Genomic DNA, 22,430 nt, shown 5'->3' on the forward strand with positions numbered 1-22,430 from the left:
AGAATGTTATTTATACTACAATTAATATCAACTTAAGCAGCCTCATTTCTAATTAGATAGATACACTAAGCTCTTTCAGGGGCTTCTTGTCTGATAAATATGATTTAAAATGAAAGCAAGAAAATAAAGTTTGGTGGTTCTAGGAAACTATCTCACAGCAGAGATGTGTTTCTTTGTTGTTTTTCGTTTTAAATTTTATAGAGAACTTGGGGGAAGTTCATTTGATCTGATACATTTTAGTTTGGGTTGCAAACATGGTAGCACTTTTAAAGATGACTTAAATGTCTTTCTTTTAAATGTGTCCCCACAGAGTTTGAACCAGACTAGCACAGCTTCCAACAATTCAGAAGAATCAAAAACAAATACTGCAGCAATACAACATTCACTTTTAATATTTTACCAGTTCATTGTCTCTTACAGAAAAATGAAAACATTTTTTGATAATACAGATTGGTTTTTGACCTCAGAAATCTTTACTGGAATGCACATTAAAAATGCCTTTAAATGCAGGTTTTCATTTATTCGATATTTTCATGGTTTCTGGTTCTTTTTGCTGTTCTTGTTTTCCACTTCCTGTGTTGTACACCATTGCTACTCTGGCAGTAGTGAGCTATGATACAGTAAACTTCCCAACAGAAATGTGTCTTATCATCCATTTATTTATCTCTGTGTGTTCCATGCTGAAATATGATAAGCAATTCCCTTTCTTCTCCCCTCCTGTAGTGGTCAACTACTCCATGAAACCACCATCTTCTCTGGAGCACTGAAATCAGGAAACTCAATATGGCTGCCAGCAACCAGATTGGAGTCTCCTTTGAGCCAGGGTCTAATTCCCAACAAAATATGCTACTACGATATCAGATAAAATAAAACTCTAACAGGTACCGGCCCCTTTTCTATGAGAGAAATTTTAAATTACAAATTCCATATCTGACTAAAAATTACCGTGGTAAAAGATGGCAGCAGTCATTAAAAGGTGGTATCCAGTGTTGATGTGTATGACACACGTTGACTCCTACACCACCCTTTGATGTGATGATCTTTTTTTTTTCCCCCACCATATTATTTTGGTTGTTCAAGTGTAAAAAAAGCACAACAAAACCTGTACATCCACTTTATTCCTGCTAGGGATGACAAGAATTCCATCAGGATATAGTGATCAAAACAAGGTTTCCTCAACCCCAGCCTCCCAGCTGATAAATCTTAGAATTCTTGTCTAAGGAGTAATTGCAATTTTTGGCAACTCTGTACCAACTTTCTGTTAAGAGTTTTACTATATTAATGTTCGTCTTTCAGGCCTCTCTTCAGGGGGTCACCATAGGGAAAGAAGTTGAAGAATGGGCATCAAACAGGAAAATTTATAAGTGGAGAAATTTGGAAAGATCTCATTACTGAACTCAGAGTCCAGAGGGCATGAAGGTGGAAATGTTGCTCAGCGGTATTCATTCCAATGCTTTTGTTTTCATTTTCCGGAAGAATGAAAAATGGTGTGGACACTTGGTATAGATTTTAAATAGCTAACAGTCTTTTCAGAGGTTTTGATCAGCACCAATTCCTGTACTAGTAAGTTTATTCAAAAGTTAAGAAAGGTTACTAAACTTTAACATTATAAAGATAGACTGGAACTCTGCAGCAATAGCTGAAAACTACATGCCTGTTCCACTAGAAATTTCTTTCATACTTTCATTCTTAATAAAGTGCTTGTAATATAGGTAATCGCTCTTTATTAAGGGATCCTTCCAATGAGTTAACCCCCTAAATCAAAATGAGAGACATGATTATTTCCCTAATTGCCTCAAGACTTGTCTCCTTTGTGAGACGTTAAATAGGGCAGGAAAAAGATCAGTAGGTCCTGCCTTTCTTTAAATAATATATTTGTCTTATCCTAGCCCATTCAGGTCTCTCTAAGCTTAGGAGTATGAGTCTGATTTCTAAGTTAGACAGTAGTGTTTGGATTATAACTCACCATCTCTTTGGATGTATATATCTTTTACATGTTGTATATCTAGCCTATTTTTAAAAATTGTGCATGCATACATTGTCCTCTTTCAAAATTACAGCATCTGTTGATTTTCAGATATCCTAACTTTTGATGAAGGAAATGATATTCTTTTATATACAGTAGTCTCTCTAGATAATATATGAACTTATTTATGATTTCCTGGACTCCAATGGTAGTTCTATACCTTCCAGACACAAAACTCTACATTCATAGAATAAATTTATTGGAATTATTACAGAGCTTTAAAATGCAACCACAATCAGTTCAGGAAATAGGTTTATTTACTCATGGCCATGGGAAAGAATCTACATGAGAACATTCATGAAAACATACCAGCTGTGGAATACTTGGATCACACTATTAAATAAATCCCATTTATCAGAACTAGTTATGGAAACAATGGGAAACTGAAACATAACTTAAGTACAAATATTGGTCCCTGTGGGTTCTCAATGCTCTTCAAAAAATAAAAATAAGGTAAAGTAAAAGGGAGAAGGGACAGAATTCTAGTTTCTGTTTTGATTGAAACTGTGAATATAGAAACATCTTTCTCTCTAACATCTCCTTTAAAGCCCTGAAGATTTCTTGAAACTGTGTGATTAACTTTAGCATTTCATTAAGATTGATATAGATTAACCAAGGAAGTGACAAAATTAACCATACTTTCTAATCTGGAGAGTTTGTAATTGTACTTCCCCCCCCCCCCTTTTTTTTAATTAAAAAAATATGGACGCCAAGTGAGATTTTGGTTACCTCCACTAAAAGAAAGTCCCTTGGGAGCTTGAGCAAGCTTAGCTCTTTTGAAGTACAAGTGTTACCTGTTTTTTTTTCGCTTTAAACTTTTAAATATTTTTCCCCATGAAATGTAAATAAGGAAGAAACATTAAATAGTTTAGTAATTTCTTAAAGACTATAACATTTCATAGGTTAATATAAAATTGAGCTGCTTAATTTTACATTTTTTTTTTCTGTCCAGCAGTTCATTTATGTAACTGCCCTGAGTAGATATGACAGTAAATGCTTCTTTGCAAACGGCCCTTGGAATTTAAAGATAATCCAGTAAAGCTACTCAAAAGGCAATAGAACTCTTCTCAGGCATTCTTAATCTGAGTTCGAAGAAAAGAGGGCTCATCTGTGGACTTCTCATCTGCTCCTCAACATTTCTCCCATGATAGAAACAATTGTTGAAGGGAAACTAGCTGTGCTCATTTTCTATGCAATGTTCTCCATCAGAAAGGTGAGATTTAAAATAGTAAAACAAAACTTGTCTTTTAGTCTCCTAAATACTGACTTTTAGAAAAGTGTCTATTTGTTCCCTTGTGAAATTGTTTAGTTTTGCAACCTCACAGAGACCCAGGTAGCAAAAGATGATTGGGCCTCACATCTGCAGATCTGGTTGGTTTCTCGTAGTGCATTTCAAAATTGTACAAAGGTGGAAAATTTGTGCTTGTGTAAGCTGCTGCTTTGAGTAGGCTTACAATTCCTTAATTTAGTGAATCCTAGCAATCCTCAAGCTAGTGCGTGCCCCATTCCTGAAAGCATATTTGGTTGGGATGATGTAGCTTAAACAATTTGGCTCTAAAGCTTCTTTTATATAGAGCTCCCATTAAAATTATATTAATTTATAATATATATTGAATGATAGTTTTACAAAAACAAATTAATGTATTGGATTTTTTTTTATGAAAATGACTTTTTACAGTAAGTAAAAAAGGGTTATCACAGTTTTGGTAAATTGCATGAGTTCATATTGAAAAGAAATCTTTCACATGTTCTGAATGACTTTAAAATGGTGGTGCTCTGGGGTACACTCAGTTGTACGCTCGGAAACAGTAGACACCGTAGAGCTTGTGCTTTTTGTCGGGGAAGCCTGAGAAGCGCACCGCTGCCTCGGTGGGGCTGCAGCGTCTCCTGGGCCGGGAGATGGGGTAACGGACGCTGCCGTCGGCCAGCCAGCCCGCGTCGCAGCGGTCGTAGCCCAGCAGTTTCCAGGCAGCAAACATCTGGCCCACTTTAGCGATCTGAGCACCATCATTGAGACAAGCCTGCACCGCTTCATCGTAGGTCAGCTTGGTGGGGTGGATTAGGTAGTAAAAGCGACCTGTGGAAGGAAGGAGGAAGGAAATGGCTGTGAGTTGGGCAGATGCTGGCCAGAGACTGGCCAGAGACTGAGAAGCTAGACCAGGTTCGAAACAGGAGTTAAGCCAAGAAATGGAAGTTTCTTAATGAAGAAGTGTTTCTTAATGAAGATGAAGGGGGCAACAGTATTGGCCGGGATGGCTCTGGAACACTGAATAGCTAACTAATTGTAGTGCCCCCAGGTTGCTCTCCATTAATAAGTTTCTTTTTTTCTGTCCTGCCAAATGTGTGTTCAGATGTGCCCTTTTAAGAGCAAATGGAAATGACAGATGAAGTTTCAGCTAGTTAATTAGTGACTAAAAGGACCATTATTGGGCACTGGAGAGGCTGTGGTACATGTTAAGAATGAGATCTATTTAAATTTGAAGCTATAGCACGATTGAACTTCAGCACAGCTTTCCAGGAGGCAAAATTTGAATATGAAAAAGGATCAAACACATTCTTCCCATAAAAAGTTCATTGAAAAAAAAAAATCAAAAGCTCTCCAGGTCTTTTCATTACAGGTATCAAAAAGAGATTATTCTCATCCTAAGAATGTAGTGCAAAAATAAAGATTTAAAGAGACCATGTAAGAAAATACAAAAACACAGGAAGTTACTTGCAACTAATAACAAGTGCTCAGAATGTAAATGTCGATTCATTTTATTCACAATAAAATGCCTGTATTTCATTTATTCCTCTTTTTTCAATTCATTTGAAACCCCTTCGGAAAACCCTGATACCTAATTACCACTTCATTCTTTTTCTTTTTAATAACATGGATTCTATGATCTACTTATTGGATAATATTTAAATTTCTAAAACTCTTTCCATGAATAAAATATGGCACGAGGTTAAGTGCAGACAGAATAGTTTTGATACAGTTGGCTTGAGTCAGAAGAAAAAAGTGAATTTTATCCCAACATCGAAATGATTTAAGTGTGAGTTGATTCAGAAAGATATTTTTGTTTTGAGGCTTCTATGTTATGATTCTGGGGGGTACAGTGGAGTGTGTAGATTGATTATTAGAATTTTAATTGATGGTTGTTGAATGAATAAATGATAATTAGAAGGGTGGTCTCTATCACTAGTATAACTCTTTACATATCACAAGTGTTCAATAAATGTGTATTTATTGAATTTGTTGAATTACCCAAACCTTGTTATTTTTCTGCCCAGTCTCTGTGCCTTTTCAATGGCCTAAATGAAAAGTAACACAAACAATGGAACTAAGATGAGGTCTGGGAGATTTAGGAACAACAAATTACATTTCTATAGCAGTGGAAGTTTTACAAGGCACTTTACTTGTGGTGACCTCATGAGGAAGGTAAATATTATGCGTACAATTTTATAGATGACAACTTTAGAAGTTAAGTGATTTGCCTATGGTTACTCAGCTAATAAATGTTGGATTTTATACACAAATTATATTACCTAGCATGTCAACAACCACCAGTTTTTCTGTCTTTCTTTGTCACAAACTGAAATGTAGAAATAGTAAAATTGTATGCCTCTGGCTGAATCATTTTGAACTGAATCAATATATCGGTCATTTCAAGAGAATTTCCCCCCTCTAATTTTCTGTGTTAGGAAAAGTACAAATTTTATACTTTTCAAAAATTAATCTTAACCTAGAATCCATTAGATTGTAAGCTCTTTGAGGGCAGGGGCTCCCTCTTTTTCTTATTTATATCCCCAGTGCTTAGCATAGTGGCTGGAACATTGCTGTTGTTCAGTCACGTCTGACTTTGCGTAACTTGGCAAAGATACTAGAGTGGTTTGCCATTTTCTTCTCCAGTGCATCCCCATATAACAGATAAAGAGATGAGACAAATAGGGGTTAAGTGACTTGCCTATGGTCACACAACTAGTAAGTGTCTGAGACTAGATTTGAACTCAGATCTTCCTGACTCAGATCTCCCAGTGCTCTATCTACTGTACCAGCTACCTGCCCCTATAGCAGAAGCTTAAAGTGTTTATTGAACTGAATTGATTGTAGCCTTGGGGGCTTGAAGTGGAATCAAGGCTCATCTAGTCTCATCTTCTTTATATTAAAAATGAAGAAACTGAGGTTCAGAGATCACAGGTATAGTAATGTTCAAATAACTTGGGACAAGCAACGAATTTTTCATGTTATCATTTTGTGACACCAATGGTCAGGGTTTTGCACCTCTACTGACACTGAGTTAATTCAGTACATATCACCTTGACAAGATGAAACCAGATTGAGTTGATTTATCCACATTGTTAGTTTCCTGGCAGTTTGGTGTGGGATTTTTTTCCACGGACATGTGTTTCATTATACTTTTCTGTTATGGTTCTCCCCCCTGCCCCTCTGCCCCCCGGGAATGGATATTACTCTGAGGAAATTGCAAAAATTGTGGTTTTTAAAAAGCACTAGTCACTATTAGTGATATTGTAGTTGCTATTAGTGTAAGGAAGTCATGTGCTTCAAAGATCGTTCAAGCCTACAATGAAATAGGATCAGTGGTACAATACAAAAGTACAAAGTAAAATTTGGCTGTAAAAAAAGGAAAAAAAATGCCAAGAACTGACAAATTATTTCTGCAAAGACCTTCAGAGAGACCTAGCAGCTAGAGGAGTTGCTATTGATTCTTCTACAAGGAAAGGCTTTCTGAGACTGGAAAAACATTAAGATATAAGTAAAAACAAACAGTGCTAATCTTTACTCAGAAGGAAAAAAAAACCCCTTATGGGCAAGATAATTCAAAAGACTGGATTACTAAAGATGGGAAAAAATTATTTTGGATGATAAAACTCACTAATTCAAAGCTATGTAATAATCATTGTCAGAAATCTAGGTAAGCCTGCAAGATTTGAACATCTTATAACCTGACCAATGTCTAATATGTAAGTATCTGCAGATCCTATACCTGATTGTATGCCTCCATGGCGGGGGTGGAATGGGGGAAAGGGGAGGGACGGGGAGAAAATTTGAAACTCAAAGAACTGGGGAACTGAAACTTGTAAACTTAAAGTAAATGAACAAATTAATAAAGATTTGAACATCTTCACAAGGCTGTAAAAAAAATTCTGGGGGAGGGGATTATTACTTGTGGGCTGTAGAATGATAAATTCTCATTAATATTATGATATATTGAAAATCAAAATTGTTCCAGAATTACAGAAGTTCCTTAATTTAGATGGAACAAGGCAACATGACCTTACACCATGACATGTCAGAAAAGATTAAAAAATGTAGCCAAGGGATAAATATATTTCAATGGACATTTTTACATTAAGTCCTGATGAAAACAGAAAGGTTAAACTTTGAAAAATGAACTTTTCTTTAAAATTCTCTTAATATCCAATGATAAAAGTGTAGTTTTATGATAAGAAATTGAAGGATATGTTTTAAAATCTTGTGCACTCATTGACAAATTGTGTAAAACAAGAAGCTTCAGCAGAAGGAAGAAATATTACACTTTTTTCAATGTGTAAAAATTGTTGTAAGGCTTATTGTACAGGTCAATAAATTTTAATATATTACTTTGTCCCAAGTTATTCTCATGTCATTCTAGTAAGTGGAAATTGAAACCAGATCCTCTGGACCATATTTCTTTAATATATAAATATCAGTGTTTTAGATTATGGTTTTATAAAGGAAGTGAATGGCTCAATATTTGCCACAAAACTTGGAGTCAAAAACTGGATGTTGGTCAGTGGTAAGTTCTTAATTTATTTTGAATTATTTGATTAAATGACCCCCCAAAGGATCTAGAACTGGATGAGACTTTTGAAATCATATAATCAAATTCCCCATTTCCACTTAAGGATTAGGTGCAAGATGCTCAGGGAAATTAGTAAGTAGTTCAGGTGGGATTTGAACCCAAATCCTTAGATTCTAAATTCGGTGCTTTTATATAGAAATGTATGTATGTATATGCATATGGGTGTATGTAGATATATTCACGTATATACATACACACATGAATATATAATATACATGCATATGCAGCATATATGCATTTGTTTAAAGACAGGATCTATGATTTCACTGATATAAGGAAAATCTCTCTACCAATAAGATTGGTACCTTCTCTGTAACTTAAATGTTTTAGAGTTACCTGGGACACTGAGAGATTGATTTGCTCTCTGTAGGACTTGAACTCAGACTTTCCTGACTCTGAGATTGCCTCTTTATCTCCTACACCTTGCTGCTACTAATCTACTGTAATAAGGATAGTTAAGGTGTTGATTGGCAGTTAGTTGGCTCAGTAAATCAAGTAAAATAAGGACCTGCAGTCAAGGAAACCTCAGTTCAAATCCAACCTCAGACACTTACTAACTGTGTGACTCTGGGCAAGTCACTTAACCTCTCAGCCTCATCTGTAAAATGGGGGGAATAGTACCTACCTCAGTGTTGTGAGGATAAAATAAGATGTTTATAAAGTACTTTACAAAGCTCAAAGAACTATGTAAGTATTATTAGCATTGACTCTTACCATTGAAGTTGGATGTAAAACAGAATACATCATATCTGCTTTTATCTTTATCCCAAAATCCGTAATTCCTGACACCAGGCACTGTATTTCTCCCTCCACAGGGCTCTCTAGGTTTAGTGATGGGATACTGCACAGATCCATCACTGAGCCAGCCAGCATTACACCAGTCCAGTCCTGCCCTCCAAGCATCGTACAGTTGGTCAAAAGAGGCAATCACCGAATCCTGGTCCAGGCAAGCCTGTCGAGCCTCGTGGAAATTGAGATTGTAGCGTCCCAGTCGTGGAAAGTAAGGGAAGACCACACCTGTCCAAATGAGAAGGAAAGAAAACTTGTTAATCAGTGTCACCTGAGAGGGCATGAAAATTACAAATTTAAAGTAGCCATTGACCAAGTAATCAATCACGGTCCTTTGACAAGGGCCTCCTCTTTGACAAGTAGCCCTTGGGTCCCAGTGCCAAATTAACTCTGAATTGGTTATTTAGAGATCTTCAAGTGATTTGCTTCCTAAACCAATGGCTCTCTGTTTAACTTGAGAGCAAGACAACTGTTGGTGAAAAAGACTCAGCTTTGTGTGGTCCAACCCATCACTGCACAGATGAGCAAACTGAGGCCTTAAAGATTGAAGTTTGTTTGTAGTTGCTCAGCCAACTCCCCACAGAGCCAGAATTGGAACTCAAGGCTTATCTCCGTTGGTACAGTTGGAAGGGCAGCAGATTTGTAGCTAGGGGTCCTGGGTGCAGATCACAGGCCTGTGCCATACTACTTGTATGATGTGGAACGATACTACATGGGTGACTCTCTGGGCCTCAGTTCCTTCTATGAAAGGAAGGGTTTGGATTAGATGATCTCTACAGACCCTTCAAGCTAAGTATTTCAGATCTGATCATATCTAATTTAAAAAGAAATAAGAAAATGGACTGAGAATTATCTAGGGTAGACTCACTCTGGGACAGATTATTCTGGCCTGCTTGTCAATACAAGCTCATAGATACTTAGACTCCTTGAGAGTCTATGCATCATGGTGAACCTTTAATAAACTTTGCTTTTCTTTGGCTGAGAGAAGACTTGAGTCGAATCCATCTGGCAGGACCCGGTGTGGTGGTATTTTGGATTCTAGTGCACACCTTAAACACTAAACCTCAACATCAGGAGTGCACACGGAGACACTCAGAGTTCAATGTACAAGTGGTGAAATAGAAATCATTGATCCAGGATCAGACACATCACTTTGGGGACTTGGACAAAGAGTGCCCAAATCCAGTCCATTTCCATAGATACTGTTCAGCCATAACAAAAGACCCTTGGGCTCTGACATTGGAATATGAAGAAAACCAAGCACTGAACTACTCTGTGGTGGCAAATTCAGTCCAGTCACTTCCAGAGTCCCACCCCAGACATTCCTACTTCCTCTCCATGCTATCCTGGCTCTCTTGCTGCTTTTCATCACATGATGCTATGGAAATTCCTCCTAGAAACTAAACACCAACACCATGAAATGCATGCATGTATCCCCAGATTTCTACACATTATAGATTGGTAAGGACTGGCTTCTGGACCCTGCTCCTGCTCTCAACTACTAATGGCACCAGCAGTTAGAACAGCTCCAACTATTCTGTAGACTGCCATGTTTCCTGCCAGCTGCAAGGTACATTAAGTTTCATTTTCCAATACCAGTTCTCCTCCATGATCAGACCAGCCAACACCCTGAAGAATTTTTGTCAATGGTTTCTGAAGAATACCTTTCTCCAGATTTGCCTTTTCATCAAGTCTGGAGAGGCCTGAATGAGCTTCTCTTTATCTATGAACCTAAAGAAGAAATTTGAGAAGACACTCCCACCCTACTCTTTTACAGAGGTGGTAGGACAATTGTGGTGGTACGCTGAATATTTCTGCAGATGTTTGCAATGTGTTAATCAGTTTGATTTTTTTTCCCCTTTTGATTTTTTACTCTGAAATAAATATTATTTATATAGAAGTCCCTCTTGTGGAGGATGGGGGAAGAATACTGTGAGAAATTCTAGTCATGGAAAAACAAAAGATATCAATAAAATTATTTAAAAAAAACAGAAAGAAGTAAGAAAATGACTCAATTGCATACCACTAAACTTCCATATGCCCCTTTTCTACACTTAAGGAAACACTATTTCTGAGTTTATCCCATGCTAATTACTCACTAAGCCTGTGAAAGATCTCAGTACTTTGTATCTGAGCAAAAGCCAATGCCCAGCATCATTCCTGAAAGAATAGGGGTGGGGGAGGGTGAGAGGATGCCTTTGTAGAGAAAGCGCTCAACTTTATTTCATAATGCCCTTCCTGGTAATGCTTCTCAGAGAGCTTCATTTTTCAGATTGCTTCATTCAACAAAGAGTTTGCTAAAGTATTTCCATGGGGACCTATACCTCCCTTTATATATTAATGTGTATGAAAAGTTGCATTTTTCTTTTCTTTTTAAAGACACACCCTCATAGTGATTACTATGGTCAATAACTACTCACAAAACCTATGCACATCTATGATTCTATATTCAATTAGGATGGGAGAGGGAGTTTACAGGGGAAGAGGGGATAGGAAATGACTTGCTATGTATGGAACCCTATGGTGGTGAATCCTTCTATAACATGAACAAACATCTCTGATTTATCTTTTAAAAAAAATGTAATTTTAATAGGATTTTGTTATAGTAAAGCACACACATACAAACACACAGATGTTAAACATCACATGCCTCCAACTTTGACCATTATATCTTATACACTCCTAGTATAGTCTCTAGATTTTTGTTTATTTGCTTTTGTTTCCTCCTCCCCCCTCCTCCCTCCCGCCCCAGCGCCCAGAAGTAGCTGGACCTTTCTTACTAAGGGCCGCAATATTTTAATATTTCTGTTCTCGTTGTGAACAGATTTTTCAAATATTAATGTGTGCTTGGGTGTATCTGGTGCACTCTGGTTATTCAAATAAACACTGCAGTGGTCTGTTTTCTTTTCTTTTTTTTCTTTTTGGAGGGGGGAAGGTGGGACAATTGGGGTTAAGTGACTTGCCCAAGGTCACACAGCTAGTAAGTGTTAAATGTCTGAGGCCACATTTGAACTCCGGTCCTCCTGATTCCAGGGCCAGTACTCTATTGAGCCACCTAGCCACCCCTGTTTTCTTTTCTTTTTTTTAATTGCAGACAGCTACCACAGCTTCCCAAAAGTCACCTTGCCCATCCCAGGCATTGAGCATCTGATGAGCTGATAGTCTAATATGGGGACATGTTACTAAGTATTTCAGTGGGTACAGTTTCTCTTCCTTACTTACCAGAATATTATGACTCTTACTTGGCTCATGTCTTTGAGCTGGAAGGACTAATAGCTTTTAGAAGCCACTAAAAATGTTTTAATTTCTTTTACTTAAATAATCAAGGTTGCTTTGAGGATATAATCTTTTTACTTGTGGCTCACTGATTTAATGAGTAGTGACATGATAACCATTTTGAGGTAGTGAATCCCTGTCTTCTTATTTCCAGGTCAAGGAAATACAACGATTTTTCTAAAGAACTACAATGAATTATCCTTACTTTAAACACAAGAGGCTCTTGAACAAATATATAAGGATGGTAGATAGAACTTTATATTATTACCATACATTTCAATAGCTCAGAATTGACTAAATGGTTTTAACTAGAACCCAGGTTTATGAGTACAGAGGTTGTGGGAAACTATCCTTGGGCAACTTGAAATCACACATAAATTATTTTCCTTATTGTCTTTTCTGTTATGGATGACTGAAAAATCACTATTCATTGATCTGGGTATAATTTTCACCTTCAGTTGTTGACAGCATAGATCATAGATCTAGAATTAGATGGTTCCTCCCAGGCTGTCTAATCCAACTCCCGATTTTTTACAGATTAGGAAACTGAGGCTGAGGAAGATTAAGTGACTTTCCCAAGGTCACAAGGTAGTATTAGAAGTAGGATTTGAGGGGCGGCTTGGTTGTGCAGTGAGTAGAGCACCGGCCCTGTAGTCAGGAGGACCCAGGTTCAGATCCAGCCTCAGACACTTCACACACACACACACACACACACACACACACACACACACAAAAACTAGCCGTGTGACCTTGGGCAAGTCACTTAACCCCAACTGCCCTACCCTCACCCCTCCAAAAAGCCAAAAAAAAAAAGAAGTAGGCTTTGAAGCCAGGTCCTGTGGCTCCTGAGCCAGAATCTTTTCCACCTTTCTGTTCCGTATCTCATTTGCCTACTTGAGAATGGGATATATAGGATGAAGGGGGTGGAGAAAGGTTTAGGAGACCAGGAGGCACAAGATGGATATGAAAGGAAAAGGGTATAAAAGTCCTCCTAAATTTTTTACTTGGTGTAGGTCATGCTTTACGCTCCCCCCCAAAAAAAATAATTGAAGATGTTTTTGAAAATATGGTCTAGTTAATTTTATTCTATTGATTTTTGTTAGTGTATCATTTATGCTATTTCATAAGAAAACCCATACTTTTAAAGACAAATGCAGACTTATCAAAGATACAACTAGTACAAAAGCAAAATTATACTTATATGCACATATTTTAATGAGTGGATCCTGGAAGAATATGAAAGAAATCTTAATAACATTGACCAAGGCCTCTTCTTGGAGGCTTATAAGACACATCCGTCCCTCTAGGGCAATCTACTTGGCAGCTTCATCCATTTGGCTCAGATTCAAGATTTCTTCCTGATCTTACCCTATCTTCTTGAATATGCAATCTGAAAGCTGAATTTAGGCCAAGAGAAGAAGAAAGAGGATCTCCTAGTTCTCACTGACCCCTGGTGGGGTGGAGTAGAGGGAAAGAGGAAAGATTGTTCTGTCTAATATTGACTCAGCTCCAGCATTCAGATATCCAAAACACCAATTCTCTATTTGGCCTTTTCCACTTTCCTTTAGCACTGTTACTTTCCTGACACTATCCCGTGATGTTCTCCTAAAAACTTTTGGAACCTTATGTGGAGTCCAAAGCAAAGAAAAAATGACTAGTTTATACAGAGAGTTTCTTTGACCTCAAGCACTGTAAAGAAACATCTCAGAAAAGGTTGGAGAGCTATTTGACCCAACTCCCACTTTCTCCCAGGCCCAGGAATGATGATATGACAGAATGGATATGACATTATTTCAAAGAGAAGCTTTCATAATGGCTGGAGAACACATTCTGCTTTAGATTTTCTATAGAAACTTTCTTGGTCACTTTCTGCTCATGTGGATCATAGAAATCCAAACACCTACATTATTCCTTTGTTTATGTCCTTCTCTGTGCCTGGGCCACCTCCCATGTTGTCATCAGCTTCTCGTATCTTATCCATCCTTTAATGGGTAAATTAATGGGGTAAGGACCCAGTTTCAGTGTTATCCTTGACAAGCAGTCCTGTTTGATTGACCAAGTCAGTACCCTCTTTCCTATAAGTTCGCCTAGCACTGTTAGCATACCTTTCCTAATAATGCAGAGTATACCAGATACACCCAAGCACACATTAATATCTGAAAAAATTCTGGTATTTTGTGCCTCGTTTTTAAAATGTTTATTTTTAAAATTTACTTATTTTTTAAATGGAACTTAGTTTTTATTTCTTTGGTGAATAAAAATGTTGTAGTACTCAATAAATATTCTCCTTAAAATTAAAAAAAAAATTCCTTGCCTCTATACCCATATCCATAGTATTTTTTGTATTATAGTAATTTTTGTACCTGTCTTATCTCCCCTTTTGTTGTTGCTCACTCATATCCTACTCTTTGTTACCCTGTGCACCTTATTATCCATGGGGTTTTCTTGGCAAAGATGCTGGAATGGTTTGCCATTTCCTTTTCCAATGGATCAAGACAAACAGGTTAAGTAACTTGCCCAGGGTCACACTGCTAGTAAGTGTCTGAATCCAGATTTGAACTCAGATCTTCCTGGCTGCAAACCCAGAGCTCTATCCACTGAGCTAACTACCCTAGTAGAATAAAAATGCCTTAAGGCAGGGACTCTGTCTTATTTTTCTCTATTTCCCCTATTGTCCTGTACCATGCTTCCTGCAAAGTAGACAATTAATTGTTGAATGCATGAAGGAAAAAATGAAGAGAATTTAGATTTGATTAGCCCTTATCCAAATGATGCTGAAATATGACTTTTATGGTGTCAAATTTGGTTTACTCCAGTTCCTTCAGTTTTAAAAACACCAAGTCATGTGATAAATTTGTGAAAGGAAAAATAAATTATGATTTAGATTTTTTTTAAACCTAGAGCATTTCAATGATCTGTTCATTGTGATGATTCAGAGATTCTACAAAGGGGGTTTTTACTTTCTATGATGAAAAGAAGCAATTTGAGCAAAGCAAGAGCCAACTTGTTTGTCTTAAGCCACCAACTTCACTGGCCGACCCACATTTGGTACACACATTGTAGGGATCAGCTGTTCCTTACTGACAGGGGCATTCCTAGAATTACATACTTTTGACTCTCAGCCAGTTGACTTTCTCTGATGTCAGCATCTACTACTATCTAGGCAGAAGCCTTCCTGAGGAAATTCTTGTAATTACCTGTAGCTAAATTAGGACATGGATAGTTTCTTTCTAGTGGCAATGAGGGGGAGGAAGAAAAGGAACAGAAAAGACAGATTTTTAGGCATGGGAAAGAAGGGTGTATGCCTTTTTCCCAAACAGCATGTGACTCATTTTTCCACTCTACTTAGAGGTCAAAATATAATCAAAAGCATTTCACTGAGCATGTTAAATTAGTTGAGGACTTGGTGTGGACATTTCCAAGAGACTAAGTATGCTACATCATATGAAATACTAGAGGAGGGATTCTCAATCCGGGGTCCATGAACTTGTTTAAAAAATAGATAACTGTATTTCAAAATAATTAATTTCCTTTTAAATCCTACCTATTTTATTTTATACATTTAAAAATATTATCCTTACAAGGAGACACAGGTTTCGCCAGACTGCCAAAGGGACTTTATGCAGCAATGTGCTGATAAATGTTTAAAAATCAGCTCTTTGAAGGAAAAAATAACCTATCCATGTACATATGATACACTTTTTAAGTTTAATCTGCATCAGTAATATTTTCCTCATCACTTTTTTTTGTTTTTTCACTTAACTTCTCTCTAGAAATCAATAAGACAACAGATCAAGCCCTGATTTGTTCATGTTTACTGATTTCTGAGACATAAATGCTCAAGCTGCGAATTAACAATTAGCCTTCATGAACTAGTTCCAACTGGCTCCAGCATACTCTCGGACTCAAGACACAAAAAAGATTAAGAACTTCTGTAACTTGACCATTATCAAAATTATGTGTTTTTAACCTATTTCTACCTGGTAAGCCAAGGAGGGAAAAGGAGAATATTTGTTCAGTTACTGTCTTAAACAGCACAGCATATTCTGAAGGTTATCAAAAATCAATTTGCTACTCGTGGTAAACTTTAACCTCATTCCCTGAACTTAAACTTAAAATTGACTATTTGGAATACTCCAACAAATGGACATGTGGAGGGCTTTTGTGACTTAATGCATACACAGACTTCAGTGGATCTTAATGACCCAAGAAAGGTAGTGTTTCTAGAAGGAAAGAGGTTATAATCTTCTTGAGGACTGGAGCCTTTATATACTTAAACATTTAGCGTGGTGCTAAATACATAGTAACTTCTCAATAAATATGTTGAAAGATTGATGCAATTTGGATTATTGAGAGAAAGAATATAGCATAAACACTTCGAGGAAAGCCACAGTTGTGGAAATCTACCTCCTGAGATGAATGATGAACCCAGAGACAGAGTTTCTGGGTAATTGTAATGTTAATGGATTTAAGATCTTCCCCTCCCATTAATAGGCCTCACATGGAGCCCATTAAGGGAAGCTTGCTTAGGGGAGGCACACTTATAGGAAGGCTTTCACACCTTTTGTAATTTCTAATTAGGCACTGAGTCCTTCTGACTCTGAAAAGTGTATCTATACTCTGAGTTGGTATTTTGCTTTGGGGGCTTGCTTATGAGAGAAGGATCTTGTGATTCCCTGGTCGAGATTCTGTGAGTGGCCTGTATGTTCTGAGCTCCCACCTGCTCAGATATAAGTGTATAGTTGATTCAGGCAGTCAGAGCCCTGTCTGTTGGTCTTTATTTCTCCGCTTGTATTTTCTCTGTTTGTATTTTCTCTGAAGTTTAGGATGCTGACTTTTCCCCTGAACTAGTGAATGTGAATAAAAAAGACTCTTGACCCCTTAAACAGCTATCTTTCCTAGGAAAGCAGATCTAAGAACCTGTGCTAGCAGCCACCCCGAACATGGAGTATGGTTGCTGCTATAGTAATTAATAGTCAATTAATTAGACTAGCTAATAATCAATAAATCATCTCCTAAGGGTAGTTTATATATAATCAGATGGAACAATTCAGCCCATTCTGGATTTAGGATGTTTCCATTCTGTCACAATACTGGTGAGACCTCTGGGTAATGCTGATATCTGGCATTTAATTAAGACAGGCCAGAATGATATAGTGACATATCATATTTCTGCTTGTCCCAGAACCAGAGGGTACCTCGCCTAAATGAGAGCTGATAACTGTCATATCATAACATTCTTAATGAAGGTGCTAGATGCTAGTCTGAAGACTAGTCAGAAACAAGAAGTGAATGTTTACTTTTCTGCCTTTGGTAGTAAAGCTGTTTTTTATTTTTTTCACTTAACCTCTCTTTAGATCAGTTTCCTTCTCTGTAAAACTGTAATATCTGCAATACTTAACTCACAGGGTCATTGCATAGCTTAAGTCACTATATAAGAGATAATAAAAAACTTTGATGGTGTCCCTTCATTGAGATTTTGACTCCGTGTGACAATCCCAGGATGTTAATTGAAACCTCTAAGGACTTCCTAATATTAATGGATACAGTACTCCTCATTTTACATTCAAGCTCCCTGAAAATTAAACTTAACTGTTAATGAGGCAGTCAAATAGCACAGTGGATGGAGTGCTGGGCCTGGCGTCAGTCAGAAAGCCTCAGATACTTAACTAGCTCTGTGACTCGGGGCAAGTCACTTCATTTCTATTTGCCTCTGTTTCCTCAACTATAAAATAAGGATAATAATAGCACCGACCTCACAGGGTTGTTGGGGCAGCTCTCAGTGTCCAGAGCACTGGGCCTGGAGTCAGGAAGACTCGAATGCAAATCCAGCTTCAGGTACTTACTAGTTGTGGGACCCAGGGCAAGTCACTCAACCTGTTTGCCTTAATACAGAGGAGAAGGAAAAGGCAAACGTTTCTAATATCTTTGCCAAGAAAACTCTGAATGAAGTCACAAAGAGTCAGATGTGATAGAAAAATGACTGAACAGCAACAGAGGGTTGTTGTGAGGGTTAAACAGGATGTTTGTAAAGGGGCTTAGCACAGTACCTGGCATGTAGTAGGTGCTTAATAAATGCTTGCTTCCTTTTCTTTCCCTTTAATCTTGGCTGTCTTTGATCTCCATCATGAATCTTCTGCTAAACCCAGAGAAGTTTCCTTACTCTCCCTGCAACATGCTTTGCTCCTGCACACCTCTGAGTTTTTCATGCTGATCTCTCCAGTTGGAAATCTTCCCTTTCATCTTCCTTTCACCTCTTTACATTTTATCCCTCCTTTAGGGCCCAACTCAATGCCTGTCTCTTTTTATAATTGCTCCAGCCTACACTGAGCTCTTCCCTTCTCTGAAATCTTCTAGCAATTAATCTCTATTCTATAGAATGGAAAACAATTTTTGTTTTTTTGTCTTTTGGAGAGAACTTGGGGTTAAGTAACTTGCCCAAGGTTACATGGCTAGTTTTTTTTTGTGTGGGTGTTAAGTGTCTGAGGCTGGAACCGAACTCAGGTCCTCCTGACTCCAGGGCTGGCGGTTTACTCACTGCACCACCTAGCTGCCCCAGAAAACATTTTAATTATTGCTCATGACATGCTGTTAATTTTCTACTTCATTAATCTTATTGCCCAAATGGATCCTAAGCTCCTTAATAAGATATACCCACTTTCTTAAGCTTTTGCATCTCACCCTCATCACAATGACAGACACATAGTAGGTATCTGATAAATACCTGTTGACTTGATCAATAAATAAATCAGTGGGCCCTTACTTTCATGAAATTCTCCTAAGTCTAGTCCCTACACACATCTTTCAAATACAAACATATGGAGATTTATATGAGTGACTGTAAATGGGGATTTCTCAGTATTCAAGAAAACTAAAAACCAAAACAAACAAACAAACAAACAAACAAAAAAAACAAGGAAAGTAAGTTACGTATAAACAGGAATTAAGAATTTAAGACGTAATTAGTGAGATAAAAAGGAAAGTAATATTGTAGTAAATCAATATTAACAATAGTATTTTTTTTATTGGAGGGCAATTGGGGTTAAGTGACTTGCCCAAGGTCACGTGGCTAGTTTTTGTGTTAAGTGCTTGAGGCTGGATTTGAACTCAGGTCCTCCTGACTCCAGGGCCAGTGCTCTATTCACTGTGCCACCTGGCCACCCCTAACAATAGTATTTTTTGTATGTGTTGAGGGGGGGAGAGTAGAGCATAAGACCTGTAATTTCCTTGGAGAAGGAAACACACAGTGAGGAACAATGCTGATTATTGCCTCTTTGGGGTAGTCATCTGCACAGTGATTTGCCCAGAGTCACAAATTTAGGATGCATTTCAGAGGCAGGACTTGAATCTTTTCACTATTTATTACGTCAGACTGCCATTCATTACTAGTTTTTCTCATATGACACAGAGCTGTGTGACATTAGGCAAGTCATTTGACTCAGTTTCCTTGTTTATAAAATCATCAAGAGAAGGAAATGGAAAACACTCAGAGGTGCACAGGAGCAAAGTATGTTCCAGGGAGAGTGAGGAAACTTCTCTGGGTTTAGCAGAAGACTCATGATGGAGATCGATGGCAGCCAAGTTTAAAGGGAAGGGAAAGGAAACAAGCATTTATCCTTGCAAGAAAACTCCAAATAGGGTCATGGAGAGTCAGGCACAACTGAAACAACTGAACAGCAAAATTAATATACTAGATGACAGAATAGAGATCCAAAAATATCCTGACAGGTCAGAAAATTGGGATGAAATTAATAACAACATCTAAAAGAAATAAATGTAAAGTTTTGGACTTCAGTTGAAAAAAATCACTTCACAAATTTTGGGGGGGGGCTTTTTTTTGGAGGGGCAATTGGGGTTAAGTGACTTGACCAAGGTCACATGGCTAGTAAGTGTTAAATGTCTGAGGCTGAATTTGAACTCAAATCATCCTGACTCCAGGGCCGGTGCTCTATTTACTGTGCCACCTAGCCACCTTCACTTCACAAATTTAAGATAGGGGAGGCACAGGTAGACAGGAGTTCATTTGAAAAAATGATCTAGGTTGGGACGATGGTGGGATTTGTTGCTGTCAAGTCATTTTTCAGTTGTGTCTGACTCTCTGTGAGAGTTTTCTTTGCAAAGGTACAGGAGGGGTTTGCCATTTCCTTCTCCAGCTCATTTTATAGATAAGGAAACTGAGGCAAAGAGGGTAAAGTGACTCACCTAGGGTCACACAGCTATGAAATATCTGAGGCCAGATTTGAACTCATAAAGTTGATTTTTCCTGACTTCAGTCCTGGCACACTCTATCCATTGTGCCACCTAGTTGCCCTCAGATCCTATGGGATATAGAAAACTAAATAGTAAATGTAATCTTAGGCAGTCTTAGAAGTTGGAGAGGTTGGCGCAGCTAGGTAGTGCCATGAGTTGAGCACCATCCCTGGAGTCAGGAGGGCCTCAGTTCAAATTTGGCCTCAGACACTTAACACTTACTAGCCTGTGACCTTGGGCAAGTCACTTAACCCCAATTGCCCTGCCCCTCTCCCCCCAAAAAAAGGTGTAGAGGTCCTAGGAATGGGAATGTGATAGTCCCATTACTTTTCCTTCATCAAATGAATTATGGAATGTTGTATTCTCACTTGATGTTTCAGCACATTCTTACATTATCATCTGGTCTATATCTATTCCAGAAAATTAGCATGAGATAGCATGAGATAAAATCTAGGTACACTATCTCTAGCATACTCTGGAAAGGGTCCAGAGGACCTATGATAACAAAGAATCTTAGATCCTTGTTATCAGAGAACTAATGAAAGAATCTGGGGATCTTTGATCTGGAGAAGGAAAGGTTGTGGGGGCTTGGAGAATGAAAGGCTGTCATGGGAGAATAATTGGGCTTGTTTTGTGTGGCATCAGAGAGAAGAATCAAGAGCAAAAGGAGAAGTTGCAAAGATTCTACTTTAGGCTTGATTTTTAGGGAAAAATGTCTTCCTAACATTTCAAACTATGCAGATGGGAAAGGGCCCACCAGAGTTTCCCTTCCCAGTTGATTTTCTTTTTTCTTTCTTTTTTTTATACTTCAGTGTCTTCTTTAAAGGTAATTTCTTTAAAAATTTTTTTAAAATTTATTTTATTCTGAACTTAAGAAATAAAACAAGCATTTCCATAAGATAGTAGAATAGGAAAAAAAAGATGATTGTATGTGAAACCACAAAGCTATTATGTACAACTTGTAAGAACTAGGTTGTAGTGGGAATTTTTTGGGGGGTGGGTGGTTGGGGAAGTTGTACTTTATACTTGCCAAGTTCCCTTCTAAGTTTAAAGTCCTATGATTTGGCTGTACATGGTATATGTAACTAAAAGAAACCCCTGTATGTACAATGGAACACAATAAATGAGACAGAATCTTCAACGCCCTGCTATTAGACAAAGCATGTTTTTGTTTTGTTTGTTTTTGTGCAAAAGTCATGTGTGCAAGGAGCCTCTTTCCAAATGCACATCAGAAAGTTTATAGATCAAATATGATAAAGAAAATGTTGTCAAAATTATTTGCCATTTATTGCTAAAATGAATAAAAATGTTTAAAACAGGGGCTATTTATAGTTAAGATTCTGAACCACTTTTCTAATTACCTCTTTCTAGGAAAGGTCAAAATAAATCCAGAGGCTACTTAATTGTTAAATTAATTTCACAACCATTTCATAGAATAAAATTAACATGCATTTATGTTAGCAGATGTTTGCTAAAAAAAATGTCATTATTCTGAGACTCAGAGTTAATTTTAGGATCTTGCCTAAAGAGTATCTGTTCTGAATTTCTCAATAACCATGAAATGGGATTTAAATTTTAAAATAACATGAAGCTGATTCTGAATATTGCTAATTCAATTCCATTGCACGTTTCTCCTGGTTACAAATAACCTCCATTATGTGCACATCAATTGGGTGTGGAAAAAATGGAATTATAGGCTGACTGAAAAATAGGAACCCATGCCAGGCAAGGACTTCAGGGTTAGATGTTATCACCATGGCAACCATTAGTCATTATTATGTTGGGGAAAAGAAAACTGCTGGCTTATTAGCATGCCTGTTTTTAACAGGCTAGACTGCTACTTACCTTGTAGTTCCAAGGCTACAACTGCTGTATCGTCTTCTAATCCTTCAATCACCTCACATTTGTATCTCCCATAATCCTCCAGGGTGATGTCAGTGATTACAAGGGAGGCATCATTGTCGCTGCCTCTGTTCAGAAATACTCTCCCCTGGTAGCTGCCATACGTTTTCTTGTGGTATCCCATGGAAACAAAAACATCTATTTCCTTGAGGTAATCTGAAGTGAGCTTGGTCCACTTGACTCGGATTTTGTGGGTTCCTGAGCCAATTGTTGAGGGGTCTCGGTAAAATTTACATGGCAGTGTGACATTGCCACCGCGGTGTGAGAAGACTTTTGCTTGCTCTGCTTCCACCAGTAGACGGGGGCCATTTTCTGCTGTTATTAAAAAGAAAAACAAAGTA

At 37.7% G+C, this 22,430-nt stretch overlaps 1 protein-coding gene across 2 annotated transcripts in view; it reads right to left on the bottom strand.

Moving 5' to 3' along the window:
* Positions 1 to 363: 363 nt before the first annotated feature.
* HAPLN1 (hyaluronan and proteoglycan link protein 1) overlaps positions 364 to 22,430 on the bottom strand; it is a 103,970-nt gene continuing 81,903 nt past the window's right edge. For both annotated transcript variants that reach the window (XM_069085064.1, XM_069085063.1), the window contains exons 3-5: positions 22,033 to 22,404; positions 8,587 to 8,889; positions 364 to 4,103 (exon numbers count right to left, since the gene is read on the bottom strand). In XM_069085064.1, the coding sequence (XP_068941165.1) occupies positions 3,814 to 4,103; positions 8,587 to 8,889; positions 22,033 to 22,404 (965 nt within the window). In that variant the 3' untranslated portion in view covers positions 364 to 3,813. The remainder of the gene's footprint in view (positions 4,104 to 8,586; positions 8,890 to 22,032; positions 22,405 to 22,430) is intronic.

This window comes from Petaurus breviceps, unplaced genomic scaffold (genome assembly GCF_028583685.1).
Source record: "Petaurus breviceps papuanus isolate PSGF00001 unplaced genomic scaffold, PetGlider_PUasm1.0 175, whole genome shotgun sequence".
NCBI lineage: Eukaryota > Metazoa > Chordata > Mammalia > Diprotodontia > Petauridae > Petaurus > Petaurus breviceps.